The sequence below is a fragment of the Lynx rufus genome, unplaced genomic scaffold, assembly GCF_022079265.1.
Source record: "Lynx rufus isolate CCGP_SWC_20201006 ecotype Redwood Valley unplaced genomic scaffold, mLynRuf1.p SCAF_17, whole genome shotgun sequence".
NCBI classification, from domain to species: Eukaryota; Metazoa; Chordata; class Mammalia; order Carnivora; family Felidae; genus Lynx; species Lynx rufus.
This window is the reverse complement of record NW_025814831.1, coordinates 34,645,228-34,663,146: the sequence shown is the minus strand read 5'-3', so window position 1 is coordinate 34,663,146 and position 17,919 is coordinate 34,645,228. Positions and strand designations below refer to the sequence as shown.

At 35.7% G+C, this 17,919-nt stretch overlaps 2 protein-coding genes across 3 annotated transcripts in view; one reads left to right on the top strand and one right to left on the bottom strand.

Annotated features, from left to right (window-relative positions):
• Window positions 1-17,919, top strand: part of RAD51B (RAD51 paralog B) — a 576,579-nt gene that overhangs the window by 41,273 nt on the left and 517,387 nt on the right. For both annotated transcript variants that reach the window (XM_047079459.1, XM_047079460.1), the window contains one exon: window positions 64-247. In XM_047079459.1, the coding sequence (XP_046935415.1) occupies window positions 64-247 (184 nt within the window). The remainder of the gene's footprint in view (window positions 1-63; window positions 248-17,919) is intronic.
• LOC124512365 (40S ribosomal protein S27-like) lies at window positions 4,581-6,410 on the bottom strand. The gene is given in 3 exon segments (XM_047079883.1): window positions 4,581-4,619; window positions 4,621-4,914; window positions 6,372-6,410. Coding segments are annotated over 3 exon segments (372 nt in total).

Here is a 17,919-nt window from a genome sequence, read left to right as displayed (position 1 = left end):
AAATACCCTATTTTATATTATATTTTAAATTTATCCACTGTTTTACAAATTCTACTTTTACAGAATTGAATCTTTGGAAGAAGAAATTATTTCAAAGAGAGTTAAACTTGTAATTATTGACTCTGTTGCTTCCGTGGTAAGAAAGGAGTTTGATGCACAACTTCAGGGCAACATGAGAGAAAGAAATAAGTTCTTGGCCAGAGAAGCTGCCACCTTGAAGTATTTGGCTGAGGAATTTTCAATCCCGGTAAGTTTTTTCTTTCTCTCTTTTTTTCTTTCCCTTTTTTTTCTTTTATGTTAAATTTGCTGACTTACAATATCAAGTAATATAATTAGAAGAAAATATAGAACAGATGACATGTTAATAGTACTAATTACTATAGTAAATACCAGCATCTTCTTAAAATTGTTCATCTGTTGAGATTACTTTATCTTTTTCACAGTTGGAGTCTGGGGCAGATTTGAATGTTGTTTGTAAAAGTTCCCAAGGTCAATCCTTTTCTTACACTTCATTGTTGACTCTCTGTATATGTTTTGTATTACTTTGTCACACTGAGGTAAATATTAACTATTAGAATTACATGGAATTGCCTATGTTTATTTCTATAGTTTCTTTTATGGCATATTTGTCAGCTTTAGAAATATTTTAGTTTGAGATATTATGTTATTGTGTTCAGTGCTGTCTTGTACACTGTAAGATTTGGTTGGTTCCAAATTACCAGAGGTTGACTATGACATTTTGGAGTGTTGGGAGTGACAGTAATGAAAGTGTCAGTAAGGAAACCTTGAGAGATGGCTGTTGACACCACTTTCCACAGTGGGAATTGTGATGAGGAAATCTGAAGATGTGGGCATTTTGCAAGGGTTTGTGGTTGGTAAGCCACCAGATGTAAGTGTGTACCGATGGCTTTCCCATTAGCAGCCCATGGGAGAGTTCTGCTTGTTCCGCAGCCCCACCAGCATTTAGTATTGTCAGGCTTTTCAGTTTTAGCCAGACATCATCTTGACAGAAAATAAGAAAATTCCTTAAACTGATATAAAATTTGGTTATGATATTATAATTTTTAGATTTGTGTTTGGAAAATTAAAAGCTTGGATCTATCTTTGTAATATGTACTAAGACTGTAAACTACCACGCAGCCTTGGAGATTTATAAACCCAGGCAAGAAATCAAAGGAGAACATGTGGCATACAAAAAGGTCTACATTTCTTAACGGCTTTCTAATTCATATTTTGGATTATATGATGTAATTCCTGGTAAAGTCCAGAGCTGTAAAGTTTATCCTGGATGACGCTCATCTTTTAAATTTTATTGTAGTAGGTTAAAATGATAAATTCAAATCCATGTTTTCCCTGGCCAAGGGAATTTAAAAATATTTTGTAAAGTTACTTGATTGAATGGAAAAGTTAAGTATATGTACTTATTTTATTAATTCATGCTGGTTGCTTGACTTAATCTTATGTAAAATATGAAAATTTACTTTTTAAAAGTTGTATTTGTTTGCTTTTAAATAGTAATTGTAGGTTAATGTTTTTCAATTCTTTTCTGAGGAAATTTATTTTCCTGAGTGAGAAAAGGGCTCTACTTTTTTTTGTTTTTAATAGCACCCTCTGAAAGAATAAGTACTTATCATTCCCATGTCTCTCTGTCTTTGCCTTTGTTTTTCTCTATAGAGATAAATATATAAATAGGGTATGTACTTCTGTAAAACAGGATGGTATTGGTTTTTGTGATGAGTTAGTATTGGTTTTAGAAGGATTTTGAAAAATATTTCCTTTAGGAAGTGTCAGGATTTTCCTAGCCTTATTTCCTCATTTAAATGAAAAATCATGAACTTTTAAGTTTTTGTACTGTACTTTGAATAGGTGGCTCTACACAGAACTAACTAGCTTAAAACAATATGTTGCTAATTTATTATCCCTTTCAAAATTGCAGACGATATGCCTCATTATAGTTCCTCAAACATTCCAGCAAACACTCCCTCCTCAAGAAGTGTTTGTTATTCCTCAGTCTGAAATATTTCTCCTCTAAATATCTGTATGATTTCTTCTGTCCTGTCATCTTATTAATGAGGACTTTCCTGACCATGTAAGTATTAACCACACTCCCTGCCTCCCCATTTCCTTTATTATGCTTTATGTTTCTTCATTATAATTTTCACCATCCAGGATGTTATGTATTTATGTTGACTGTGTGTGTCTCCTCCACCCCACAGAATGGTCCTAGGAACTGTCTACTTTGTTCAGTGCTTTATTCTTAGGAGCAGGAACAATGCCTAACACACAGTAGGCACTCAGTAAATATTTTTGAATGTATGAATTGCAGATATTGCTTTTCTCTTTGGACTTGAATTTTATATATATTGGTACTCCACTTAAATTTTAATATTTGCTTTTAACCTTATTTGGATCCTATATTTAATATTGTTTGTTACTTCTAAGAGTCTTAAGATATAATATTAGCAGAATGTCTTATCAGATAGGAGCTATACTTAGTTATACTGGCATCTTACAGGAAGAAAAAGAATTCTTAAAATTCTTAATCTTGGAAGTAGAAAAGATTTTATTTCAGTTTAGTAGAACTATGAATGTCTGATGGCCTCCGAGGAGTGGGCGGGAAGCCAAGCATTCCAGCCTGCCCTCTGGCTGTGGGTCTGAGATGGTGAATAGAGCCAGGACCATGCCTGGTACTTTGACACTCTAGATATCATTTCATTTAAATAAGAGTAAAGAGTAAAACCAACCTGGGTGGTGGGATGAGTACTTTATTGAATTTTAAAATTTCTCTTTGGTGAGCATGCAGTACTTTTAATATGTGGAGAAAAGCTTAAAACTATAATCTGTATTTAATTTTGATTGTCACATTGTATATGTTTGTATATGTATGTATGTTTGTATGCCAGCATTCCTGTATGCATGAAGATTGCAATCTTCTCAGTAACTGATAGAATAGACAAAATATTAGCCAATTAAATCCAGGACAGAAGACCTGAATAACATAACCAACTTGATCTGATTGACATTTACAAAACATTCTGCTCACTGCCTGCAGAAAATGCATTTCTTTCAAGTTCACATGAGATATTCACCAAGATAAACTATATTCTGGGCCATAAAATAAAACTCAACGATTTAAAAGACTGAAATGGTACGAGGTATGTTTTTGACCCACAAGAATAATTAAATTAGAAATCGCTAATACAGGGATGCCTGGGTGGCTACATCAGTTGAATGTCCATCTCTTGGTTTCAACTCAGGTCATGATCTCACAGTTCATGAGATTGAGCACCAAGTTGGGCTTTGCACTGATAGTGCAGAGCCTGCTTGGGATTCTCTCTCCCTCTCTCTCCACACCTCCCCCAAATAAATAAATAAACATTAAAAAAAAAAAAAGAAAGAAATCGCTAATATAAACATATCTGGAAAGTCCCCAAATATTTGGTAATTAAGTAAAACACTTCTAAATAACCCATGTGTAAAGAGCAAATCATGAAAACTTAGAACATGTTTTGAAGTAAATCAAAAGGAAAATACAACATACCAAATTTGTGAAATACAGTTAAATCAGTACCTATAGGGAAATTTATCCTAGAAAGAAGATTACAAATCAATGATCTAAGCTTCTAAGAAATAGAAAAGGAACAAATTAAATTCAAAATTAGTAGTAGGAAGGAAATAATAAAGATAAGGGTAGAAATCAATGAAACTGAAAACAGAAAAACAATAGAGAAAAAAATCAATGAAATAGAAAGCTAGTACCTTGAAAAGATCAATAAAATTGATAAAGCTTTACTGAAACTAAAAGAGAAAGAAACAAATTAGTAGTATCAGGAATGAAAGAGGTAAATCATTATAGATCCTATAGGTATAAAATGATAAGAGAATGTTATGAGTAGCTTTATTCCACTAAGTTTGATAACTGAGATGAAATGGACAAATGCTTTGAAAGATGCAAACTTTGAGGAAGAAATAATGAAAATAGTCCTGTATCTGTTTAAAAAATTGAATTTGTAGTTAAATATCTCGCAGAGAAAAGTCTAGGTACAAATGGTGTTACTGGTAATATCTACCAAACATTTAAGGGAGAAATGTCAATTCTACAAATCTTCCAGAAAGTGTACAAGAAAACTATACACCAGTGTCCATTATAAACATAAACACACAAATCCTTAACAAAATATTAACAGATTAAATTCAGCAATAAATAAGAAGGGACCAAGTGGAGCTTATTTCAGTAATGCAAGGTAGATTTTAAATGCAACATTAAAATATAAAACTGATCACATCAATGTATTAAAAAAAGATCATCTCAGTAGATGCAGGAAAGAAAAACAGTCAACAAAACTCATCAGAACTACTCATGATGAAAATTCTCAGCAAAGCAGGAGTTGAAGGGAACTTTCCCAACTTGATAAAGGGTATCTACAAAAACCTTAAGCTAACATCATACTTAACTTACACTTAATGGTAAAGTACAATCTTCCTAAGACTGGGAGCAAGGATAAGAAAGCGCACTCTTTTTTTTAAATCCCAAATCTGTTGATTGGATTATTTCCCACTCGTGTTGGTTCAGGTTGCTTTTAGTGCTGCTTCTGTCTGAAGAATCATCCTTCTGTTAAGTCTTGCTTTTCCTTCTGTTGGCTGGCATAGGACAGTGGAGCACCTCCCACACAAAACCACCCTTTGTGCATGGCTAAAGGCGGTGGTGATTTTGTAGTACCCTGGGCACTTCACACCCATGAGGTAGGAATTGGTGCTCTGCACCAGGTGTTTCTTCTTGTGCTTCCTCTTCTCTTCCAGGGATGGGTGCAGGAGGTCCTTTGCCAAGGGCCATGTTCTTGTGGGCAGGTCATCACGGTCAGAAAGGAAGATAGCCCACTCGTACCATTTCTGATCAGCAATGTACTGTAGATCCTAGCCACTATAATATGGCAAGAAAAAGAATTTAAGTGCATTCAGATTAGAAATGAAGAAATAAGACTGCCTTCATTCATAGATTTTGTGTGTGTGTGTGTGTGTGTGTGTGTGTGTGTGTATTTAATGTTTATTTAATTTTGAGAGAGAGAGACAGAGCAGGAATTGGGGAGGGGCAGAGAGAGAGAGGGAAACACAGAATCTGAAGGAGGCTTCAGGCTCCAAGCTCTCAGCACAGAGCTTGATGCGGGGCTCAAACCCATGAACTGCAAGATCATGACCTGAGCTGAAGTCGGACGCTTAACTGACTGAGCCACCCAGGTGCACCTTAGATGATATATTTTTAATAGAAAACCCAAAGATTTAACACAAAAACCAAAAGCTACTAGATATGAACAATTGGAAATTGAAATTGACTTTTATAAGAGCACCAAGAACATGAAATACTTAGTGGTAAATACAACAAAATATATGTAATATTTTTATGTTGAAAACTACAGAATATTGATGAGACAAATCAAAGAAGATCTGGATAAATGGAAACATATCATGCTTATGGACTGAAGACTCAATACTGTCAAGATGTCATTTCATTTCAAATGGATCTATGTATTTAACACACAATCCTAATCAAAATCCTAGTAGGCTTTTTGGTAGAAATCAAGAAGGCGACTGTGAAATTTATGTGGAAAAGCAGAAGACTGAGAATAGGCAGTACAATTTATAAAAAAGAGAGTATAGAGGACTTCCACTCTCTGATTTCAAGACTTACTATAAAGCCACAGTAATTAAGACAGCATTGTATTGATGATAGGGTAGATTCCCGGATCAGTGGAACAGAATAGAGTCCAGAAAATAGATTGATGGTCAGTTAATTTTGAACAAAGAAGTTATGGTAATTCAATAGAAAAGGGGTAGTTTTTCAACAAATGGTGCTAGAACAATTGGATATCTGTAAAAAAACAAGCAACCCTTGACCAATTCCTTGTACCATTACACAAACCTAATTCCAAATGGATCACCCACTGTAACATAAAATCTAAAACTATAAAACTTCTAGAAGAAAACACAGGAGAAAGTCTTTGTCATTTTGAATGAGGCAAAGATTTCTTAGATGATGCAAAAAACATGAGCCATAAAAAGCATTAATACTTCTACTCTTTGAAGACGCTTTTAAGAAAATGAAGAGACAAGCCACAGTCTGGCAGATAATGAATGCTTATATGACTTACATGTTAAAGGACTGGTAACTAGAGATAGAAATATGAAAACTCACTGTCAGTGTAATTTTTTAAATGGGCAAAAGATGTGAATAAACACTTTAATGAAGATCTACAAATGGCAAATAAGCACATGAAAAGATGCTCAGTCATTAGGGAGATGTAAATTAAAATCACACTGAAGCTACACACCTATTAGAATGCCTCAAAAACCAAAAACCAAAACCCTGACTATACCAAATACGGATCAAAGTGTGGAGCAGCTGGAACTCTCATCCATGCTGATGGAAATGCTAAATGGTATAGCCACCCTGGAAAACACTTTTGGCAATTTTTTGTAAAGTTAAACATTTTAACTATGTGACTCAGCAACCTTTCTCCTAGGTATTTTTTTATATGCAAAGAAATTATATATATCCCTGCAAAAATCTGTATGAAAATATTTTTAGTAGTTTTATTCACAGTCACCAAACACCAGAAATGACATGAATGTGTATCAGCTGGTGAATGGATAAAGAAATTCATACTCAAATAATGGAACATTCATATAACAGAATACCACTCAACAATAAAAAGGAATGAACTACTGATATAAACAACATTGATGAGTCTCAAAAACACTGTGTTAAATGAAAGAAGCCAGACTCAAGTGGCTACATTTTATATGATTTGTTTTATGATATTCTGCCAAGGGCAGAACTATGAAAGTGAGAATCAGGTCAGTGGTTTCAGGGGCCCAGGGCGGGAAAGTGAGGAGATTGATTACAAATGGATATGAGGAAGGACGCCTGGGTGGCTCAGTCTGTTGAGCCTCTGACTTCAGCTCAGGTTGTAATCTTGTGGTTTGAGAGTTTGAGCCCTTCGTCAGGCTTTGTGCTGACAGTTTAGAGCCTGGACCCGGCTTCAGATTCTGTGTTCCCCTCTCTCTTTGCCCCTCCCAAACTTGTGCTTTGTCTCTCTGTCACTCAAAAAGTAAACATTAAAATAAAACAAACGGATGTGAGGAAATTTGTTGGCATGATGGGAATGGTCAATATCTTGATTGTAGTGTGGCTACATGAGTGTGTGAGTTTGTCAAAACTCAGAACTGTATACCCAAACAGAGTGTGTTTTTTTAATTATACATTAATTTTTCCTTAAGAAACAACAACAAAAAGCAAGTGAAACACTTATGCTAGAGGATCTTTTATGATTCTTTCTTTTCTGGTCTTAACTTTCTGTTACCTCAAGGAAAAGAGAATTACCAAGTATGTTTAATCAGTAAACTTTATTTTAGCAGTTCATGCTTTGGCCTAACAGTCTTTTTTTAAAAAATTGCTATTGTCTTTAGAATTTGTCAATGTCAAATTCCTAAAGTTTTATTTCATGTTGCATTATAGTAGCCTCAAAATCAGTTTTGTAGTTTTTATCCAGTTGAGTTATAAAGGCAAGTTGCTTAAGACTTAAAGGTAAGAAACATAACCTAACTGATCCTTAGCCTCTTGCTAATTCCTCTTTCTGAAATGTGTTTCCTTTTTTATTTTCAACTAATTTTTTTTGTCTATAGAATTAATTTTATTTGGATAGTTTATGAACACTACCAGCATGTTAATGACCGCTGAAAATGTGAATGAACATAAATATTAATATAAATAATAATGAAAATGTGGAGGCAAATTTTTAAAAAGCTGAAATGTCTCAGTTTGGGTTCAGAAAGTTTTAACCTCAAAAGTTAATTCAGTAACTTGTATTTTAACATTTTTTAAAGGTTTATTTATTTATTAAAAAAATTTTTTTTAATGTTTATTTCTGACAGAGAGAGAGAGAGAGAGAGAGTGCAAGCATGAGTGGGGGAGGGGCAGAGAGAGAGAGGGAGACACAGAATCCGAAGCAGGCTCCAGGTTCTGAGCTGTCAGCATAGAGCCGGATGCAGGGCTTGAACCCATGAACTGCAAGATCATGACCTGAGCTGAAGTCGGATGCTTGACTGACTGAACTACCCAGGCACCCCAAAGTTTATTTATTTTTGAGAGAGAGAGAGACAGACAGACAGACAGACAGTGTGAGCAAGGGAGGGGCAGAGAGAGAGGGAGACACAGAATCTGAAGCAGGCTCCAGGCTCTGAGCTGTCAGCCCAGAGCCCAACGCAGGGCTTGAACTCAAGAACCTTGAGATCATGACCTGAGCTGAAGTTGGACACTTAACTGACTGAGCCACCCAGGCACCCCAGTAACTTGTATTTTAAATTCATGCCTTCTTTCTGGAGATAAGTTGTTTATTTAGAAGCATGTGAGAAGAAATATCCTCCCTCAAGTTTGAAGAAAAACTGATCTCTCAAGGCCTTATTTTGTTCTTTTTTTATTAGTGTTGTATAACAAGATGTTATGATCTCAGTCAAGATTTAGATCTAGGTATTTTATTTTATTAGTTTTGTGGAGAGTCACAAAAAGAAGCTCTTTGGAGTAGTTTATATAGGGAATACTCTTCACTAACTTTTTTTCATGGAGTGAAGAAGGAGTAGTATGTAGCACATAAAATTATACATTTTAGGGACTTTTAGGGCCCCCAAAGATGTTACAGTTCTGAGATTTGGTGGCCATGAGTGACTTGAATCCTCTTTCAAAGTTTTGAGATTTTCAGGTAGTAACTCAGGAGGAGAATATCCAGAGCATGTGTAAGCTGCAGGAGACAAAGGCAGGGCCATTTCTCCCTCTGACATTTTGTTATACTAACATCTTTTTTAAAGCTTTTGTGATTGATCACACTAGGGACTTCTATAGCTTTCTCTTTTATGACATTTGTGAAATATCTGATTGATTTTCACCATATTTGACACACATTATTTTTCACCATGATAAAGTATATCATTATATTTTAAGCTTTAGTTCATGTTCCTGTCTTAAAACAAAATGGTAGCAGATACAAGTTTTCAATTGACACATGGTCTATTTTTACTACTTAATTGAAATGTTTCCATAATTATTTAATTTCTTGGGACTTCATGGACATGATTCCTCTAAAAGTTTAGGTAAAAGGGATACAGGAGTACTGATGCATAGGGGCACTTGTACCCCAATGTTTACAGCAGCACTCTCAACAATAGCCAAATTATGGAAAGAGCCTAAATGTCCATCAACTGATGAATGGATAAAAAAATTGTGGTTTAAAAAAAAATTGTGGTTTATATACACAATGGAGTACTACGTGGCAATGAGAAAGAATGAAATATGGCCCTTTGTAGCAACATGGATGGAGCTGGAGAGTGTTATGCTAAGTGAAATAAGCCATACAGAGAAAGACAGATACCATATGGTTTCACTCTTATGTGGATCCTGAGAAACTTAACAGAAACCCATGGGGGAGAGAAGGAAAAAAAAAAAGAGGTTAGAGTGGAAGAGAGCCAAAGCATAAGAGACTGTTAAAAACTGAGAACAAACTGAGGGTTGATGGGGGGTGGGAGGGAAGGGAGGGTGGGTGATGGGTATTGAGGAGGGCACCTTTTGGGATGAGCACTGGGTGTTGTATGGAAACCAATTTGACAATAAACTTCATATATTGAAAAAAAAATAAAAGTTTAGGTAATAGAGAATAACATTTATGTTCATCCCTTTGATATTACTGGGATACCAAATCCCTACGTACATGTTAGATGTATTTGAATAGATCACTTATTTCATTGTCTACAGAAGACAGCTGTTTACTTCAATATGGGTAAAGTCTTACAGCCTTGTGAAGGGGGTAAACTTGTACTATGCTAAGTGTATTCAAATTAAGAGGATTTATTTTATAGTATGGCAGCCTAGGAGGCTCAATATGAAAAAAAAATACATACTGTCCATAAGCCTAGTGTACCTAATTCATTGATACTATTATGAGAGATATAAACAGTTGCTCAGAGAATATGCAGTAGAATAACCACTACACTGTGGTTCTAGCCCTTTTCCTCTAACAAGAAACAAAACATGTACACCATTTCACCAAATTTATTTTCATCAACATCTTAGGTCTCTGGTTCATTTGCATTTTAGATCTTATCCCTACTTGCTGAAGGTAAAGCATTGTCTTCTTCATCATTAATCTCCAAAGCAGACTGTTCATATGGTGGACGTAAGATGATACATTGAGGTGTTAGAATAAAACATTGGAAACATCCATATTTACTTTTTACCTTGTACTTCTAAAACCGCTATTTTATGTATGTTTTTAAATGCATATAAAGCATTAGAACAGTAGACTTCTGTGTACCTTAATAAAGACACATTAGGGGTAAATTTTGTTTCGATGTGTGATATCAATAGTGCTCTGGTTCACAGAATTTCAGGTAAGCAGTAGAGGATACACACACACACACACACACACACACACACACACTCTTAGAGTTTTTATTGCCTTTTAAAAAATGTCTCTGGAGGCTTTCTGTCTCTGAAAAATCAAATTATGCCAAAACTTAACCTCAAGGAGTCTTTACTTGCTGGAGGGTTTCGGGTGAGAAGATTTTTTCTCCTCACAGACTTCCATAGTATTAGAAGAATTACAGTTTACACTAGTTTTTAGCATGGGCTCTGGAGTCAAATGGATCTGGGTTAGAATTCAGACTCCTCCATTTATTAACCGTATAACTGTAACTTAATAACTTTGCCATCTTTCAGTTTTCTAATATGTAAATATGGGACTTGCCCAACTTTAAAACAGTGGTATAGTGCTCAGTCTTCAATAGATCCTTAGAAAAGTTAGAGGAGGGTACTTAAAAGTATTCCTCTGATAGTAGAAACTAGTTGTTCTTTTGAATTAAATATACTTAGCACAGAGCCTCACATACAGCTTAACAAATGATTAGTTGAAGAAAGCTGTAAGTTTATAACTAATATTTAACACCTTCATTTTACCCATGAGAGAATCTTACTGTCTTATCTGTCTTCCAGAAATAGCTTGCTTGCTTGCTTCAGGACTTTCAAATGCTAGTGGTCTATTCTCATTTTGCCCTATTAGCTCATCTGGGCCATATGTCGGCATACTTTTTCTGTAAAGGGCCGGATAGTAATATTTTAGGCTTTGTGGGCTATGCTGTCTCTGTGGCAACTACTAAACTCTGCCATTATAGCTTGAAAATAACTGTAAACAATTTGCAAACAAATGGGTATAGTTGTGGTTCAATAAAACTTTGATTACAAAAACAGATGGAAGGCCAGATTTGATCCACGGGTCATAGTTTTCAGCCCCAATTCCGCACCCATCTCCCTTCTCCCTTCTCTCTAGGCTAAGCACCCACGGCTAGTGTTACCACAAGTCCACAAGTTTATAGAATTAGGAGGAAGGGAATAGAGCAGTCTGCTCATAAAAGCAGTATTTCCTCCAACTAGTTTAAGGCATTGACCTAGTTTTATTTTATTTATTTAAAAAAATTTTTAATGTTTGTTTATTTTTGAGAGAGACAGAGACAGAGTGTGAGAATGGGGTGAGGCAGAGAGAGAGGGAGACACAGAATCCTGAAGAAGGCTCCAGGCTCTGAGCTGCCAGCACAGAGCCCGACTCGGGCTCGAACTCATGAACCGTGAGATCATGACCTGAGCCCAAGTTGGATGCTTAACTGACTGAGCCACCCAGGTAATGATCTAATTTTAAATGCAAGTAATATTTTCATGAATATTCTCTCAGAGGGAGAGAGAATATGTATATGTATACATATATGTATGTGTATATACATATACATATTCTTCTGTTATGTATACATATACATATTCTCCTGTAGGTCATATGGTGACTCAACTTTCCCACCTCTTTTCTCTCTACAGAACCTTCTTCTGTTTGGGAAGGGTGACATCATTTGGCCGTCACCTGGGTGTGAATGCATATACATTTAAAGTCTGCCATTACTCTTTTCTCATTAGTCCCTGACAATTAGTGTGATATGACTTGGCATCACTTGATTGAAAACAGACACTGACATCATGTTGCAGTTTTCATTTATAAAGTGTCTATACTAATATTTTGAGGCCATCACTGAAACGACATAAAAGTTAAAAATTCTCAGAATTTACAGACCATTGAACATATTTACAGACTATGTTTTGAGAATGCAGTTCTATAAGTCTTGCAGAATCCTGTTTCCTGTAGTTTATGGGGCTGGGGTGTAAGGGACATTCTGCTATTGGGATGTATGATGCAGAATCTTTGTCTTTAAAAGTGTGTCCATCCTAGTATTGGAAAAAAACCAGAACACTCTAAAACTGTTTGTAGATACTGGTTGAAAATAACATAAGAGAAGAATTTAAATATTGCTCGCATAAAATAAATTGTGGTTATGGTTATTTATGTTGCCTTGTTATCACAGACTTCTAATTACCATACACAGAATAGTTATTACACATATTGTAAATTATGTATCAGATTAAAATAATAGGATTTTCTTGCCAAAAAGGGTCTTAAAGGTCACTTAGATTAACTCCTTCATTTTACAGATGACACAGGCTGAGCGTGACCTGACTTGTTCAAGGATACTTAGCATAGGAGAGGGCAATTAATGGGTAGAATGCAAGATCTTTTGGATGCCAATTTTGGTACTTTTTTCTGTAGTGGGATTATCTTTTTCTCTGAGACTTACAGAATAATAATGAACATAAACTTCTTTTTTTTTTAATGTTTTTATTTATTTTTGAGAGAGAGTGCCAGTGGGGGAGGGGCAAAGGGAGAGGGAGACATAGAATCCAAAGCAGGCTCCAGGCTCCAGGCTCTGAGCTGACAGCACAGAGTCTCTGAGCTGACAGCACAGAGCCCGATGTGGGGCACAAACTCACCAACTGTGAGATCATGACTTGAGCTGAAGTTGGACGCCCAACCGACTGAGCCACTCAGGCGCCCCTGAACTGTCGACTTCTTAAAGACAGGGTTATGTCTTCTATTTCTCTGATTTCCAGGGCCTCATACTATGGACAAGTAATATTTAGGAAATAACAGCTAATAAAATTACAATTATTGAATCATATTGTATACCTGATACTAATATAATGTGAGATGTCAGTTATATCTTAATTTTTAAAAGAGTATATATGGGACCCTGAAATAATATCACAGAGTTGTATACTAACTTCAACATCTGCAGAGAAGAACTGAAAGTAAAGTTTTATCTCTTGAGCTGAGTAAGGAAAGTAATTTATTAAATGATGATTAAGTTTTAGTATGGGTTACTGGTAATGCACCTATTGTTTACGGAGGAGGGAACTAATTTTAAGAGTTTTGTGAAGAGACCTGAAAAGTTTAAAAAAATTTATAATTAAGGCTTATAAAAATATATTTACCATATATATATAATATTTACATCCATTTGAATATTTTTCTTTATTTTTTTGAACATAATTTGATTTTTTTATGCTTACTGCTGACATTCCCGCCTTGTTTTTTATACTAACCTTTATAATATGCCGTGCTAGCCATGTTGTTAATTTGTCTTGTTTTCCATCTTAGAGTTTTATAAGCTATTTGAATAAAGGGGAATAAAAATACATTGATAAAAGGAGTTTAACTTTTTAACTTTAAAGATGCTTCTTCAAAAATGCTTCAAATTGTATTTTGAACAAGCCAACCCAGATGCAAAAAATGCACAAAGTGCCAAGGTCTAAGTTTTTAGTGTTTCAGAAAATTCAACAAAGTTTTTTTTTTTTTAAATGTTTGTTTATTTTTGAGAGAGACAGAGCACGAGCGGGAGAGGGACATAGAGGGAGACACAGAATTCAAAGCAGGCTCCAGGCTCTGAGCTGTCAGCATAGAGCCTGATGCGGAGCCTGAACCTGCAAACTGTGAGATCATGACCTGAGCTGAAGTCAGCCACTTAATTGACTGAGCCACCCAGGTACTCTGAGAATTCAACAAAGTTAATTTCAATTGTTAGTATATGAATAGCATTGAAATTTCTTTTCTCTTTCCCTTCTATCTTGTTCTATCTTTACTTCTTGATATGGTATAAATATTTTCTAGTATATGGGAACTAGTGACATATATGTCTATGGGACTATATGGGTCTATATATGAGACCATATATATGGGACTAGTATATGGGAATAAGTGAACTTAGAAAAGTGGTATATCAAGAAAAATTTGGATATACTATTTAAACAATCTAAGAAGAAAATGTCTTATTTTCATTGAAAGTTGTTAAAATACAAACTATTTTACTGAGATGTGATTATAACCAATTTTCCTGTTGTTGTCATCTTGATTGTTGTTCTTGATTATGTGCCTTTTAAGAATATGCATTACTCTGCAAATTGGTGCAGCCGCTCTGGAAAGCAGTGTGGAGGTTCCTCAGAAAATTAAAAATAGACCTACCCTATGACCCAGCAATAGCACTGCTAGGAATCTACCCAAGGGATACAGGAGTACTGATGCATAGGGGCACTTGTACCCCAATGTTCATAGCAGCACTCTCAACAATAGCCAAATTATGGAAAGAGCCTAAATGTCCATCAACTGATGAATGGATAAAGAAATTGTGGTTTATATACACAATGGAATACTACGTGGCAATGAGAAAAAATGAAATATGGCCTTTTGTAGCAACGTGGATGGAGCTGGAGAGTGTTATGCTAAGTGAAATAAGCCATACAGAGAAAGACAGATACCATATGGTTTCACTCTTATGTGGATCCTGAGAAACTTAACAGGAACCCATGGGGGAGGGGAAGGAAAAAAAAAAAAAAAAAAAAAGGACGTTAGAGTGGGAGAGAGCCAAAGCATAAGAGACTGTTAAAAACTGAGAACAAACTGAGGGTTGATGGGGGGTGGGAGGGAGGGGCGGGTGGGTGATGGGTATTGAGGAGGGCACCTTTTGGGATGAGCACTGGGTGTTGTATGGAAACCAAGTTGTCAATAAACTTCATATAAAAAAAAAATAGAATAAAATATTAAAAAAAAAAAAAAAAAACAAAACCGCCAGGAACATGCCTATGCTTGAAAAGTCAGTCTATTACTCATAGCGCAGGAGAATGCACACCATCGGGAAGCATGAGATATCTCATTAAAATTGTGTTAAGAAGGAAAAAAAAAAAAAGAATATGCATTACTCTAATTTATTGTATAACAAAGTTTTTTTCAAAATATTAATGTTTTTTAAATGTTTAAAGCTGTTTGCAGAAAAATGAATTAAAATATGTGCATTTCTTATTTTAAAGACGTAAGTGTTTTAAATCATTAACTAGTGGAAATTATTTGTTTCTCTTTTTGTGAGGCACATATTGTAAGGTTAAGCATTTTGTTATTATTTGACAAAAGCATAAAAATACATTCTTTTTTTCTCAGTTTATTGGTAAACTTCACATGGGCCAGGACTTCATTCCTTCTTTTCTAGAGAGCATGAGCAAGGGAGGGGCAGAGAGAGAGGGAGAGAGAGAATCCCAAGCAGGCTCCACACTGTCAGCACAGAGCCTGACATAGGGCTCGATCTCACCAACTGTGAGATTGTGATCTGAGCCAAAATCAACAATCGGTTGCTTAACCGACCAAACCACCCAGGTGCCCAGGACTTCTTTTCTACCTTTAGCTGTCCCATCATGCAAAGTAAGTTTAATCTTGTAGGGTTATATCTTATCTTAGCTATTAATAAGCATTAAAAATGAAAAAAATATGTTGTATGGAAGTGTTGAATCATTAAATTGTACACCTGAAACGAATATTACATTGTAAGTTAACTAACTGGAATTTAAATACAGACTTAAAAAAATTAAAAAAAAAATAGGCATATATATATATATATATATATAAAAGTTATCGAAACTCTAGAGCTATAGTTTGTTATTGTATAATGTTATTGTATGCTCATGTGATTTTTGGTTTACTTAAAAAATTTTTTTTAATGTTTATTTATTTTTGAGTGATACAGAGAGAGACAGAGTACTAGCAAAGATAAGGCAGAGAGGGAGACACAGAGTCCAAAGCAGGCTCCAGACTCTGAGCTGTCAGCCCAGAGCCTGATGCGGGGCTAAAACACATGAACTGAGGTCATGACCAGAGCTGAGGTCAGATGCTTAACCGACTGAGCCACCCAGGGTGCCCCTGATTTTTGGTTTACTTTGATTACTTCCTATTAACTACCGAAAGCAAACACTATAGGACTTCTATGCGATGAGAAATGCCCTTTACAACTTTTTTTGTTTTCCATAAGTGCCTTCTGTTTGTTCATTCACAATTGAAATCAAGTTACTCTGAAAGCTACCCTTTTATTCATTCAAGTGACTAAAACTCATACTAGACTAAACTTTGTGTATCATTACTGACAATAATTCCAGAAAGTTGTATTTTCTTTTGTGTAGCTCTTTATAACTTCTAAAACTTTGTTTTTAGTGTTGAGAGAAGCCAAAAGCTAGAAACAGCTTAAAGTTTAATAAGTAGGCTAAATTAGTGGTGGTGCATCCAGAGAATACAATATCATGCCATTGTTAAAATGAATGAGATAGCTCAGAAATGCACTCATAGGTTGTGTAGGAAAGAATTAACTGGTGTGAATTGCCCAAACCCAGGACATTCCTGAGAAAGGCGTATCTTAAAGATTGGCTCTTGTCTCTGAGACAAATTCGGTGCCCTTGGAATATTCTTTCTAGAAGAGTGTTTTCATATGCTGGAGGCCTTGGACCACACAGTACCAGTTGGATCAGATAGTTTATGCAAACAATTTGATTTATGGTGAACACCTATGGGGACTGGAATCTGAAAGCTGTGGTTAGTCATGCAGGTCCTAGATGCCTTGTGACTGACTCCCAGTAAAATCTCTGGATACCAGGGCTTGGGCATGCTTTTCTGGTTGATAACACTTCACACGTGTTGTCACACATCATCGCTGGGGAAATTAAGCATGTCCATGCAACTCCACTGTGGGATGACACCTGGAAGCTTGTGCCTGGTTTCTACTGGACTTTGCTCATATTCCTTTTCTCTTTGCTTATTTCAGTCTGTATCCTTTTGCTCTAAAAAGCTATAACTGAAGGTAACAGCTTTTCTGAGACCTGTGAGTCCTTTCAGTGAATCATCTCCCAGAGCATGGTCCTGGGGACCCCTGAGACATAGGGCATCACTAGATATGTGCAAGAATATTTATGGAAACTTTATTTGCAATTACTCACAACTGGCAAAATTTAGTTACTAGTATTGCATCACTTGTAATTTATTGGTTTTGAAAGTTGTACTATGGTTACACAAGATGTTAACATTAGCTGAAGCTAGTTGAAGGGTATATAGGAACTCTACTCTTTTAGCAACTGTTTGGTGAGTCTAAGATTATTTCAAAATAGAAAGTTAAAAAGGAGAGTAGGTTGGGGTGCTTTTATATGCTTTATGAACTGGCTCTCACAGCTCATAAAGAAATGCCCATTGGTTGTATCTAGAGAAGGAAAGTAGGGGCCAGAAAGGGATTGTCTTTTGATAAGGCATTGCATCTCATTGATATAGTCATCTGGTTCTATAGATATTACCTAACACCTTTTCAATTATACCCTGCTCTTCATCTTTCAGCAAATCTAGCTGGCTACATTTCAAAATCTATTCAGTACCTGCTTACTTCCCATCACCTTCAGTATCATCAGCCTGGTTCCTGGTGGTTAAGAGTGGCTTTGGCCTTAGATGTTGGTTTGAATCATAGCCCCACTATTTGCTGATTTTATGACCCTGAGTAAGTTATTTATCCTAGCTCCAGGTCTTAGTTTCCCATATGAAAAGCAGGGATAATAATATCTGACTCATGGGGGTGTGAGGATTAAATGAGATAATGTCTGTAATGTTCTTTGCACCGTGTTTGACACATTCAGTAAAAGGTAGCCATTAC